Source organism: Hemiscyllium ocellatum, chromosome 23 (assembly GCF_020745735.1).
Source record: "Hemiscyllium ocellatum isolate sHemOce1 chromosome 23, sHemOce1.pat.X.cur, whole genome shotgun sequence".
Taxonomy (NCBI): Eukaryota; Metazoa; Chordata; class Chondrichthyes; order Orectolobiformes; family Hemiscylliidae; genus Hemiscyllium; species Hemiscyllium ocellatum.
The window spans coordinates 38,003,054-38,017,587 of record NC_083423.1 but is presented as its reverse complement, the minus strand read 5'-3'; the positions used below and the strand labels follow the sequence as shown (position 1 = coordinate 38,017,587).

Genomic DNA, 14,534 nt, shown 5'->3' with positions numbered 1-14,534 from the left:
GGAAGAATATGTCTAGAATGTCAACTAAAATAACGTAGCCAGTATAAATTATGGTCATGGAGTATTGGTTCAACCTGCAGAAGGCAAACTCAGAAGTGATGTCAGGGTTATTTTCTTTACATTAGAAGTGGTGATTATGGAATAGACTCCAAAGAAGAATAATGAAAGTTAGATGTCTCTGGATCTAACCATTACAAAACAAAACGTTCGAGTCATTTAGGGTGAATGAGCTGTGTGACCCTTACATCATGACCATGTGACTAGTCCCATCAGTGGATCACCAACTGGTTTATCTGCACTAATTCCCTTTGTTGGACTACACAGTTATGAATAGATAGGTTGAATCTGATCCTGGTGAGAGTACTTTTGGGCCAATGTTGTCGATCACAGCCATTGGATTCTAAAGTCGGCATAACACGAGTCTGCAGCATTATCCTCGGCCAATTCTGGAGAGTTTGGGACTCGCTAGTTGTCCGGCTCTCATCCCGAAGGGGTCTGTGTCATTGGCCTCTCGTTCGGGGTTCCTCCGGCTGTGTGTCGTAGTTGGCAACTCGTTTTCCCGTGGCAAGAACATTGACAGCGGAGGCAGCTCTCTGTTCGGAATGAATGGACGCTTGTCTAGGCTCAGGCTTAACACCTTCTTGTGCCTTGGCGAGTGGTACACATTGTAAAATGTCTGTAACTGTTCCTCTTTGAAATTGCAATCATCCTCACGGTAGGTTATCTATTGGAAAAAAGGAAGAGTTTCGAATCAAAAATCTTACGCACACGTTTAACCCGAGCGGGATCATTACCTCTATTCACCTCGCCTTAAATTCAGGATCAATAGGGAATGCTATTTGGGAATGAAGTCAGAGATTCATCCAGCATAGAAACGTACAGCTGACCAACAAACATCCAACTACAATAATTTTATTTACCTGCACTTGGCATTTTAAATGCTCACCCAGATATTTCTTAAATGTTGGGACAGTAACTGCCTCCATGTCTACACTGACCAACAAACACCAAACTACAGCAATCCTATTTTTCTGCACTTGATCCTTAGACTTCTATGCCCTGGCATTTCAAGTGGTAAAGTCCAATGATGTGCAGGTTAAGTGGCTTGGCCATGCTGAATTGCCCACAGTGTCCAGGGATGTGCAGGTTAGGTTGATTAGCTATGAGAAATACAGGGGTACGGGGATAGAGTAGAGGGATAGGTCTGGGTGGGAAGCTCTTTGGAGGGTCAGGATGGACTCTATGGACCAAATGGCTTGCTTCTACTCTGTAGGAATTCTATGAAATGTTGATAGGTGTTTGGGGGTGAAGTCATAGAGTCGTACAGCATAGAAACAGGCCTTCAGCCCAGTATATCTACACTGACCAACAAACACCAAGCTACACTCTACTAGCCCATAGCTTTCCATGCCCTGGCATTTTAGGTGCTCATGTTTCTTAAAGGTTGGGACAGTATTTGCCTCCAGCACCTTCTATGTTTCTAGCACTGAGTGAACTTTTTTCCCTCTGCTCTGCTGTAAACCGCTTGCTCCCGACTTTAAACGGATACCCTCTGGTGTTAGACACGTCTGCCACGAGGTAGAGATGTTTCTGTTTTGGAGAAACGTGTTCAGTAGAGCAGCCTTGCTACTTTTGTGTATCCGGACAGGCAATACTCACTGATCCGAAAATGCTGCCTTCAGTGTCCATGCAGAGGTACCGTCCCGTCCTCACTCCCCGGATCACCACGTGTCCTGGTTCCACTGCTTTGATCTCCAGCAGAGCTGTAACCCACAAACACACAGGCACCCCCCCAAAATAAGGTTAGACAGTGTCACCAACCCGCCACACATTCCCCAGGCCGCTGGTTGGTTTCGGAAAAACACACGAAGGGAGGTAAGCTCTTGAAACGGGACTGGGCTCAGGGAAAAGGGGGTCTGATTGGTAAGCTGCTTTAAAGAGCTTGCACGCTCACGATGGGCCGAACTGCCTCTTTCTGCGCTGCGTGGTGAAAGCACAAAGGGAGCCCAGTAACAGAGTGGCCAGGACCCAACTTTGGGTGAGTCCACGCCGCGCTATCATCCCCCCAGGGATTCACCGCTTTTCTGGGTCAGAAGTTCAAACAGGAATCGGTCGAACGATCTGTTTTCAAACCGTTTGCGGTTGTGAGAATCGTTCGGTAGAGTGACAGAACTGGGATAACGCAGATTCACCTTTAACATACTTTGGGCTAAATGACATCATTGAAAGTTAGGAGCTGAAATTGAACTAACTTTTGGAAATACCATCTTTTGTTTTTAAGAGAGACCAGAAATGTGATGGTGTCCTGCTGTTATAGCCATCAAATAATTCCAAACACATCATCGTGTGATGAAAATAGAATGAAATTTAGGAAAAAAGAGAGATTTTGTTTCTGTCAGGGTTTGCTGCATGCAGACTGGAGAGCAGTGAGACTTACTGTAAAAGTTCTGGGAGTTGGAGCTGTCAATGTGCCCATCAGGGTTGATCTGTAAGTGCCTGCTGTTCCCCTCCATGTACAGGTGCTTCAGCCGGATCTGCTGACCCCAGTCCCGCTCCAGCTGAGCTCCTGAATCCGTCCTCACCAGAGGAGTTGACCTGACCAGTGAAGCCCCGAGGGAGACGGCGAGGTAGACGGCGATGCAGTTGACAATGTTGGTGCCCATTCCGACCCCGGGGGCTGGAGCTGGGAGCTTCTCCTGAAAACCAGCGGGACCGCTGTTCCGTTTCTGAACCCATTGCGCTGCTTTTAAACTCAATGTAGCAAATGACATCAGAATCACCTTAAAGCGCCGGCAGGAAGCCAGTGGTGTGACAGCTCCTGGGTTTCTGCACTAGGTCCCGAGGAAGGCTGGTGTGGGGAGGGGGAGGGGGCACATACAGTTGGAATCAATGATGGAGATACGTGCAGTGCCTTTTACACACACACCAAACAAGATAGACGGCAGAGTTCGAAATGCGAACTTTACTCCAACTATTTCACAGCACGAGACTGATTTCCCTCATTAATTCGCTTCACTGGAAAGTGATTTGTCATCCTCAACCTGAGGAGATTCCTTTATTCACCACATTCCCTCCCCATTTCTGTTCCCTTGCTTTTTATTATGATAATGATGACCTGTGTGTGTCCGTATGTATCTCCCCATCATACCTTTGAGATAATTTTCATCTCAAGTCAGAACTTAAAACATTGGCTCCTTACAAATATGAGATCTTCTCCCTACCCACTCAGCAGACCCTCTTTCCCACTTCCCCAGTTACAATCACATTCGCTAGATTGCAATCATTTTCACAAGTCCCCGGGGCGCCGAGATTTGCAGTTGTTCAGAGAATAACAGGAACTATTGTAAAAACTGTTGAATTCGATCAACGGGCAGCATTTGGGCATGGAAGGGGTTTTTTTTGAAAAATGATGACGAAAGCCGAGTGCAAATTCATTTTTCAAAGTTCAGTTGATGACCTGAACTGTGTCACCTATTATCTGGCGCTATGCATCTGACTGATGTTCAGTTAAGGGTCGGATTAGGGTTGTTTGTGAAGGTTTCCGGAGCAAAATTCGCGTCCTCAGTTTTCTGTTTAATTTCGACTTCGTAAAAATCGAAACTAAAGGAATTATTGCCACACCGAGGGCGCGTTTCATATTTCCCTTCAGCGCCCAACACGTGTTCAGGTCCTTCCCAACTCTCTCCCATCTCTCGCCTGACATTCTACACGTGAATCCCGAGGAAATAACCAAGTAATATCCGGTCATTTCCAGAAACCTGATAAGAGGGGCCAGAGATTCCGGGAAAGTATCTGGATTAACAGTTTAATGATGGTCTTCAGCCGTGAAATTGACATTGGCCCGAATGCATTCCAGCCCACGCAACTCGGATAGAATTTGCATTGTTCTCATTCACCCGGTTGGTAATTGAGCATTTTGTCAGCTCCTCAGGGTGCGTTCTGGTGGTCACACGCGTTCTGCTGCGCATTATTTGAGATGGTTGCCACATTAAAATCCAGGAAACTAAGCAGATGGTAGTGTTTCATGGCCGGGTCAAACCTTCCCAGACACAATCCCAAACCGACTCACTCAGCGTCTTTTATTTCAAGTTTATGAGTCAACATTCACAGTTAACACTGTTCGCGGTACATATGCTTTTACCCCAGCGATAGCAGGACATCACCTTTTAGCAGGACTACCGCCAACTATTCGAGCATTTTGAAAACTGGGCAAGCCTCGCTGTTGCTCTGAGGCAATCTGCGCCTAAATGTGGTTACTGTACAATTCCAGTAACACCCATCTGTCAGAGCTCCACAAGGGGGCAGGCATCGACCTTTGTATTGGACAAGTGGTGCTGGAAGAGCACAGCAGTTCAGGCAGCATCCAAGGAGCAGCGAAATCGACATTTCGGGCAAAAGCCCATTCCTGATGAAGGGATTTTGCCCGAAACGTCGATTTTACTGCTGCTCGGATGCTGCCTGAACTGCTGTGCTCTTCCAGCACCACGAATCCAGAATCTGGTTTCCAGCATCTGCAGTCATTGTTTTTACCCCCTTTGTATTGGACAACTCCACTGGCCTTCCGAGAAGCTCAAATCCTCCACATCTTCTGTGAAATACCTACATTTCTATGCCACAACTCACCCCAACCGATATTGGTATGAAGATTTTAAAAATAAATGTTATTGCACAGAAATCTATTTTGCTAAATTAGAGCGGCGAGAAATAGCCTTACGGGAACACGGTGTTGTGGGAATAGCAGAGAGCTGGCTCAGACAAGGACAGGTCCGGGCAAGAAATATCAGTAATGCAATATGCCTAATCCTAACGCAAGAAATGAGGAGGGGTGGAAATATTGGTTAAGGAGAACATTACTGTATTGGAGAGAAATGGTTTCCCAGAGGAATCAAGTACATTTGGTTAATGAACCATAGAGGTACCCTTAGAGTATGCCGGGTGTTCTACAGGTCACTCATTAGGAGGAAAGATATAAAGAGCAAAACAAGCCCGGAAATTACGAGGAGGTACAAGAACTGCAGGGTATTGTAGTAATAGAGGAACATTCAATAATCTTAAGACGGAATGGGACTTTGAGGGGAACAAGGGGAAAATGTATTTGAAAAGTGTCCCGGAGAATTTTCTTGATTGAACAGTTTCGAAGAAGAGGATTTCTGAGGAATAATCGTGACCAGTGGATCAGGTTTCAGCAAAAAAAAAGAATATCGTAGGGTTTAAAATAGCTACACAAAAAATCAAAGTGCAACTTAGAGTAAAAATCCTTAATATTGAAGGTGACGGCCTAGTAATATTATTGTTAGACTCCTAACTCAGAGACCCAGGGAATGTTCTGGGGTTTGAATTCCACAGTGGCAGATGGTGGATATAACAATAAAAATGTGGAATTAAGGATCTAATGATGACTATGAATCTATTGTTAATTGTTGGAAAAACCCATCTGGTTCACTGTTCTCCTTTAGGGCTGAAAACTGCCATCCGTGCCTGGTCTGGGCGAAATGTGACTTCAGATCCACAGCAACGTGTTGACTCATAACTGCCCTCAGGGCAATTAGAGATGGGCAATAAATGCTGGCCAGGCCAGAGATGCCCACAACTTGTGAATGAATTAAAAAAAGGAATCAATTTAAATGGATAAAGAACTGATTTGTCCCAGGCAAACTGGCAAACAGCTTTGGTAGCAAGAGATAGACAGAGCCAAGTGATCCCACAAGCAATGGATCAGATCTAAATTCTGCAGTCCTGCCACATCCAGTCACCAATGGTGATGGATGATTAAACAACTCACTGGAGGAAGAGGATCCACAAATATCCCCATCTTCAACGATGGAAGAGCCCAACACATCAGTGCAAATGGTAAGGCACTTTCTCAGCAATCTTCAGCCAGAAGCGCTGAGTGGATGCTCCATCTCGGCCTCCTCCAGTGGTCCCAGCAATACAGGTAAAAGTCTTCAGCCAATTCAATTGACTCCATGTTATATCAAGAAACGATTGGAGACACTAGATACTTTAAAGGCCATAGGCCCTGACAACATACCAGTAATAATAGAGAAGACTTGTGCTCTAGAACTTGCTGCTCCTCTAATCGAGTGTTCCAGTACAGTTACAACACTGGTATCTACCTGACAATGTCGAAAATTGCCCAAGTATGTCCTGTACATAAAACGCAGGATAAATCCAACCCAGTCAAGTACTACCCCATCAGTCTACTCTCGATCATCAGTAAAGTGATGGAAGGTGTCATTACCAGTGCTTTAAAGAAGCTCCTGCTCAGCAATAACCTGAGCCCAATTTGGGTTCCACCAGAGTCATTCAACTCCAGGTCTCATTACAGCCAAACATGGTCCAAACATGAATAAAAGAGATGAATTCAAATGATGAGGTGAGAGATAAATGTGAGGTGCTGCATTTTGGGAAAACAAATCTTGGCAGGATTTATGCACTTAATGGTAAGGTCCTAGTGAGTGTTGCTGAATCAAGAGACCTTGGAATGCAGGTTCGTAGCTTCTTGAAAGTGAGTTGCAGGTGGATAGGAAAGTGAAGGTGCATTTGGTATGCTTTCCTCTATTGGTCAGTATTGAGTACAGGAGTTGGGAGGTCATGTTGCGGCTGTACAGGACATTGGTTCGGCCACTATTGGAATATTGCGTGCAATTCTGGTTTCCTTCCTATTGGAAGGATGCTGTGAAACTTGAAAGAGTTCAGAAAAGATTTACAAGGATGTTACCAGGGTTGGAGTATTTGAGCTATAAGGAGAGGGTGTATCGACTGGGGCTGTTTTCCATGGAATAGAGGAGACTGAGGGGTGACTTTATAGAGGTTTATAAAATCATGAGGGGCATGGACAAGGTCTTTTCCCTGGGGTTGGGGAGTCCAGAACTAGAGGGCATAGGTTTAGAGTGAGAGGGGAAAGATATAAAAGAGACCTAAGGGGCAACCTTTTCATGCAGAGAGTGGTACGTGTATGGAATGAGATGCCAGAATAGGTGGTGAAGACTACTACAATTGCAACATTTAAAAGCATCTGGATGAGTATATAAATAGGAAGGGTTTAGAGGGATATGGGCCAGGTGCTGGCAGGTGGGACTGGATTGGGTTGGGATGTCTGGTTGGCATGGACAAGTTGGACTGAAAGGTCTGTTTCCACGCTGTACATCTCTATGACTCTGGCTCTGAGAGACAGTTACTGACATCAAAGCTGCATTCAACTGAGTGTGGCTTCCAGAATCCCTGGCAAAGCTGGAATTAGTGGGTATCGGGGCAAACTGTTCAAGGTTGGAGACATACCTGGCACTTAGGAAGATGGTCATGGTTGTTGGAGGTCAGTCATCTCAGCTCCAGGATGTCGTTTCATGGTAGTGTCCTGGGCCCAAACATCTTCAGTCGCTTCATCAATGACTTTCCCTCCATCATAAGGTCAGAAGTGGGGATGTTCGCACAATGTTCAGCACCGTTCACGATTCCTCAGACACTAAAGCTGTCCATGTCCAAATGCAACAAGATCTGGACCACATCAAAGCTTGGACTGATGAGTGGCAAGTAACATGTGCGTCACACAAATGCCAGTCTATGACCATCACGAATCAGAGAAAATCTAACCATAGCCCCTTGGCATTCAACAATCTTACTATCACTGAATCACCCACTATCAACATCCGGGGTGGGGGGGGGCAGGTGGGTAATCATCATTGACCAAGAACAGAATTGGACTCAGCACACAAACACAGTGGCTACAAGAGGAGGACAAAAGCTAGGAATAATACAGCGAGCAACTCACCTCCTGACTTCTCAAAGCCTGTTCACTATCTACAAGGCTCAAGTCAGGAGTGTGATGGAATGCTGCCCTCTTGCCTGGATCAATGTAGCCCCAACAACACTCAAGAAGCTTGACACCATTCAAGACAAAGCAGCCTGCTTGATTCGCACTGCATCCGCAAGGATCCACTCCCTGTGCCACTGATGCTCAGTAGCAGCAGTAAGTACTATTTACAAGATGCACCACAGAAATTCACCAAAGATCCTCAGACAGCAACATCCAAACTCACAAATACTTCCATCTAGAAGAATAAGGGCAGCAGATATATGGGAACACCACCATCTTCAAGTTCCCATCCAAGCCACTCACCATTCTGACTTGAAAACGTAGCACTGTTCCTTTACTTTTGCTGGGTAAAAATCTGGGAAGTCCCTCCCTAATGGCATTATGGGTCAACCCACAGCAGATGGACTGCAGCGTTGAAGAAGGCAGCTCACCACTACCTTCTCAAGGGCAACTAAGGTTGAGCAATAAATGCTGGCCAGCCAGCAATGCTCTCATCCCACAAATGAATTTTAAAAACAGACCAAACAAATGGAATGATAAGCAGTCTTAGAAAGATGTTGGGTAAAATTGAGGTACAACCCCATGAGAGGACAATGAAAGCCAAAGCCATGATGAAAAAGGTGGAGAGTAAGGTGGAGCAGTAAAATGGTTCAAGCAACATCTGCTTGATCAACACTACAGATGAACTCTAGGCTGAATATGCAGAATGTGCAGAGGCCAATAAAAGAGTACACAATCTGGCAGCTGTCATAAAAGGGAATCCAAAAGTCTTCTATTCACATTTAAATGGAAAAAGGGTAGTAAGAGGAGGAATGAGTGAATTAGGGCCCACAATGGAGATCTAAACATGAAGCCAGCCTGGCTTTGGTAATAAATAAATATACTGCAATTGTTCTTATCAAGAAAGAAAATGCTACCAAAATCAGAAAGAAACAGAGGAAAAAGTTGAGAGATTGAATTGGTTGAATTGATAAAAGAAAGGTATTCTAAAGGTATTAGAAAAATTGTATTTAAATGTTTAAAGGTCATCAGGTAAAAGTGTGACAGAACCAAGAATGTTGAAGGAAGACAGTGGAAATTGTAGACGTACTGGCCATAGACAGACAGACAGTCACATCAACATTAAGCAGGAAAAAGGAAGGAAACTCTTTTTTCAATACACAAGAAAGGGAAACACTAGAAGGATTAAAAAAAATAAAAACATTGTTACCTGCAGACAAAGGATGCTTGACAGTCATTTTAAATCAAAGAAACTTCATTGAGAAAGTGAACACACTGCTTGCAGACACCAACACTTACCAAGAAGTGGTGATAGACCCAACCCCACAACTAGTTAACTGAATCACAGCCCTACTCAAAAACTTCAGAAATCTGGAAAAATAAATAAGACCCACTTCCAAAAAATGAAACCAGACGGATCCAACATACCATATTTCTACAGATTACCCAAAATTCACAAACCATGAGCCCCCCCTCAGACCCATTGTCTCACTCCCCAGAACACCAACTTAGAGATTAGCCAAGGAGCTACACCAAAGACTAAAAACTTAGTAGAAGACTCATGCCACTCCATCCACTCCACCCAAGAATTCCTGAAGACCATCCAAGACACCGAGATAGAAGAGGATGAAATAATGGTCTCCTTTGAAGTAGCAGTCCTGTTCACTTCCATCAACATCAACCTGGCCAAGGAAAAACTGACTACACTATTAGAAGAACCAAAGAGACATACACCAACCACCACCAACTTCATCAGCAAGGACAATGTCATCAAGCTCGTAGACCTAAGCCTTATCACCCACTTCACCTTCAACAACAAAACCTACAGACAAACCAACAGAACACGGTGGCACAGTGGTTAGCACTGCTGCCTCACAGCGCCTGAGACCCGGGTTCAATTCCCGACTCAGGCGACTGACTGTGTGGAGTTTGCACGATATCCCCGTGTCTGAGTGGGTTTCCTCCGGGTGCTCCGGTTTCCTCCCACAGTCCAAAGATGTGCGGGTCAGGTGAATTGGCCATGCTAAATTGCCCGTAGTGTTAGGTAGGGGTAAATGTAGGGGTATGGGTGGGATGCGCTTTGGCGGGTCGGTGTGGACTTGTTGGGCCGAAAGGCCTGTTTCCACACTGTAAGTCTAATTTAACCCATGGGATCTCCGATATCAGGGTTCTTAGCAGAGGCAGTAGTGCAGAGACTCAAACAAACAGTCCTGCCAACCATCCAACCCAAACTTTGGGTACGCTATGTGGATGACACCTTCGTCATCACTAAACAAAACAAATCAGAGGAAACCTTCAAGACCATCAATAATACCCTACTGGCATAAAATTCACTAAAGAGGAGGAAACAACAACAAACTACCATTCCTAGATGTCACAGTAGATCTATCCAATCTATCCAAATTGAAGTGTCTTATCCTTGGAACCATTGTTGTAAATCTGTTCTATTTCCAATGCATTTGCATCTTTTGACAGTGTGGCTCTAGAGCTGCACACAATATTCCAGCTGACTCTAAAAAATGCATCATCATCATCTCCTTGTTTTTGTGCTCAAGGCCACTTGTAATAAAACCCAGGTTACTGTATGCTTTATTAGCTGCTCTCCACTTGTCCTATAACCTTCAATGATCTGTTTACATATATGCCCGGGTCCTCCTGTTTTTACTTCTTATTTTATCTTGTCTGTCCATGTTCTTCCTAACAATATGCATCATCTCCTGCTTCTCCATATTGAACCTCATCTGCCACCCATTCGGCCCCTCCAGCAATTTGTCTTTGTCCTCTTGAATTTCTACACTATCTCAGTTAACAATGCTCCAAGTTTCATATCATCTGCAAACTCTGAAATTGCCCCCTGCACACCACTATCTAGATCATTAATCTGTAACAGAAAAAGCAAGGATCCCAGTAGTGAACTCTGGGGAACTCCACTACAAACATTCCTCCATCCTGCAAAACATCCATTGACCATTACTCTTTGTTTCCTATTACATGATGTTGTATTCATGTTGCTACTGTCCCTCTTATCCCATGAATTCTTACTGTTCCCAGAAGTCTGTTGTGTAACATTGTATCAATTGCCTTTTGGAAATGCATGTACGCCACATCAACAGTATTATCCTCACTGATCTATTATGTTACTGCTTCAAAAAACTCCCAACAAGTCAGTCAAACATGATTTTCACTTTAGAAATCCATACTGAGAACACCACCTACTAAAAGGCAAGGGTAAAATCACCACAGTCCCTCTGTCGCATGAGGGAGACAACTGATGGTGAGTTTAACCTGAGGGTCACCACACATCAGGTGACGGGGCGAGGTTGAGAAGGAAGAACCTTCAGGTTGACCTCAGCCAGTGCAGGAACTGAACTACACTGTTGTCGTCACTCTGCATTTGAAACCAGCGTCCAACCAACTTATCTTACTTCATGTGTCTACTAATTATATTCTGAATAATTGTTTAAAGAGGCTTCCCCACAACTGAAGTTAAACTAACTGGTCTGTAATTGCTGGGCCTATCCTTGCAACATTTTTTGAACAAGGACGTAATGTTTGCAATTCTCCAGTCTTCTGGCACCTCCCCTAAGTCTAGGGAAAACTGAAAGATTCTTTTCAGTGACCTGCAGTTTCCACTGTCACTTCCTCCTTATACAAGAGTGGAAGGATAAACTAAGCAACTACAGTTTAATCTCAGTGATGGGAAAGCTTATTCTGGGCATCACATTTGAGGAAGGATGGAAAGATTTTAGAAAGGTTGCAGAAAGGATTTACCAAACTGAGAGGTTTAAATAGAATCATCGAGGTGTACAGCATGGAAACAACTTGTCCATGCTGACCAAATATCTTAAATTAATATAGTTCCACTTGCCAGCATTTGGCCCATATCCCTCTAAACCTTTTCTATTCATATGCCCATCCAGGTGCTTTTTAAATGTTGTAATTGTACCAGTCTCCACCACCTCCTCTGGCAGCTCATTCTAGACACACACCACCCTCTGCGCCTTAGGTCCCTTTTAAATCGTTCCCCTCTCATCTTAAACCTATGCCCTCTAGTTCTGGACTCACCCACCTCAGAAAAAAGGCCATGGTTATTCACCCTATTCATGCCCCTCATGGAGTCATAGAGATGTGTAGCATGGAAACAGACCCTTCAATCCAATCCGTCCATGCCAACCAGATATCCCAACCCAATCTAGACCCAACTGGCAGCACCCGGCCCATATCCCTCCAAACCCTTCCTATTCATATACCCATCCAAATGCCTCTTAAATGTTGCAATTGTACCAGCCTTCACCACATCCCCGGCAGCTCATTCCATATACGTACCACCCTCTGCGTGAAAAAATTGCCCCATAGGTCTCTTTTATATCTTTCCCCTCTCACCCTAAACTATGACCTCTAATTCTGGACTTCCCCACCCCAGGGAAAAGACTTTGTCTATTTACCCTATCCATGCCCCTCATAATTTTGTAAACCTCTATAAGGTCACCCCTCAGCCTCCGATGCTTCAGGGAAAAGAGCCCCAGCCTGTTCAGCCTCTCCCTGTAGCTCAAATCCTCCAACCCTGGCAACATCCTTGTAAATCTTTTCTGAACCCTTTCAAGTTTCACAACATCTTTCCAATAGAAAGGAGACCAGAATTGCACGCAATATTCCAACAGTGGCCTAACCAATGGCCTGTACAGCCACAACATGACTTCCCAACTCCTGTACTCAATACTCTGGCCAATAAAGGAAAGCAAACCAAACGCCTTCTTCACTATCCTATCTACCTGCGACTCCACTTTCAAGGAGCTATGAACCTGCACTCCAAGGTCTCTTTGTTCAGCAACACTCCCTAGGACCTTACCATTAAGTGTATAAGTCCTGCTAAGATTTGCTTTCCCAAAATGCAACACCTCACATTTATCTGAATTAAACTCCATTTGCCACTTCTCAGCCCATTGGCCCATCTGGTCTAGATCCTGTTGTAATCTGAGGTAACCCTCTTTACTGTCCACTACACTTCCAATTTTGGTGTCATCTGCAAACTTACTAACTGTACCTCTTATGTTCGCATCCAAATCATTTATGTAAATGACAAAAAGTAGAGGGCCCAGCACCGATCCTTGTGGCACTCCACTGGTCACAATCTGAAAAGCAACCCTCCACCACCACCCTCTGTCTTCTACCTTTGAGCCAGTTCTGTATCCAAATGGCTAGTTCTCCCTGTATTCCATGAGATATAACCTTGCTAATCAGTCTCCCATGGGGAACTTTGTCGAATGCCTTACTGGAGTCCATACAGATCACATCTACTGCTCTGCCCTCATCAATTGTCTTTGTTACTTCTTCAAATGATTTTAGAAAATTCTATACGGTCACCCCTCAGCCTCCGACCCTCCAGAGAAAACAGCCCTAGCCTATTCAGCCTCTCCTTCTAGCTCAAACCTGGCAACATCCGTGCAAATCTTTTTGGAACCTTTTCAACTTTAACAACATTTCCTAAAGCAGAGACCAGAATTGAATCCAGTATTTCAAATGTGGCCTAACCAATGATGTGTACAGCCACAACATGGCTTCCTAATTCCTATACTCAATGTACTGACCAATAATGGCAAGTGCACCAAATGCCTTATTCACTATCCTGCACTCCAAGGTCTCTTTGCTCAGCAACACGCCCTAAGACCTTATCATTAAATGTATAAGTCCTGCCCCAATTTGTCTTTCCAAAATGTAGCACCTCACACTTACCTACATTAAACTCCATCTGCCACCCCTCAGCCCATAGGCCCATTTGAGTAAGATCCCATTGTACTCTGAGATATCTTTCTTCACTGTCCTGTTTTGGTATCACCTGCAAACTTACTAACCATTCCTCCTATATTCACATCCAAATAATTTATGTAAATAACAAAAAGTAGTAGACACAGCACCGATCTGTGTGGCACAATGCTGCTCACAGGTCTCCAGTCAAAAAAACAACCCTCCATTGACAAACTTTGTCTCCCGCTTTCAAGCTAATTTTGTTTCCAAATAACTAACTCTCCATGGAAGATTCCATGTGATCTAACCTTGCTAACGAGTATTCCATGCAGATCTTGTTGAATGCCTTGCTGAGTGCATATAGATGAAGGGCTCTGGCCCGAAACGTCGAATTTCCTGTTCTTTGGATGCTGCCTAACCTGCTGTGCTTTAACCAGCAACACATTTTCAGCTGAGTGCATATAGACAATGTCTACTGCTCTGCCTTCATCAATCTTCTCTGTCACTTCTTCAAAAAAACTCAATCAAGTTAGTGAGACATGACTTCCCATGCACAAAGCCATATTGATTATCCCTAATCAGTCCTCGCCTTTCCAAATACACGTAAATCCTGTCCCTCTGAATCCCCTCCAACAACCTACCCACCACTGACATGAGGCTCACCAGTCGATAGTTCCCTGACCTCTCCTTACCTTTCTTAAATAATGGCACCACATTAGCCACCCTCTTGTCCACCGGGAGCTCACCTGTGGCTATTGATGATAACAATATCTCAGCAAGGGACCCAGCACTCACTTCCCTAGCTTCCCATAAAGTTCTGGGATATACCTGATCAGGTCCTGGGGACTGCATCCACCTTTTAAGTGTTTTAAGACATCCAGGACCTCCTCTTCTGTAATATGGACATTTTTCAAGATATCACTATTTACTTTTCCAAGTTTTCTAGCTTCCATATCCTTCCCCATAGTAAACA

General features: G+C 44.4%; 1 protein-coding gene across 1 annotated transcript; it reads right to left on the bottom strand.

Moving 5' to 3' along the window:
• Window positions 1-297: 297 nt before the first annotated feature.
• On the bottom strand, window positions 298-2,663 carry LOC132826606 (fibroblast growth factor 19-like). Its single transcript, XM_060842561.1, has 3 exons — window positions 2,438-2,663; window positions 1,660-1,763; window positions 298-724 (listed from the first exon to the last, which is right to left on the bottom strand). The coding sequence occupies exons 1-3, from the start codon at window positions 2,661-2,663 to the stop codon at window positions 431-433; spliced, it is 624 nt and encodes a 207-aa protein (XP_060698544.1). The 3' UTR covers window positions 298-430.
• Window positions 2,664-14,534: the final 11,871 nt, after the last annotated feature.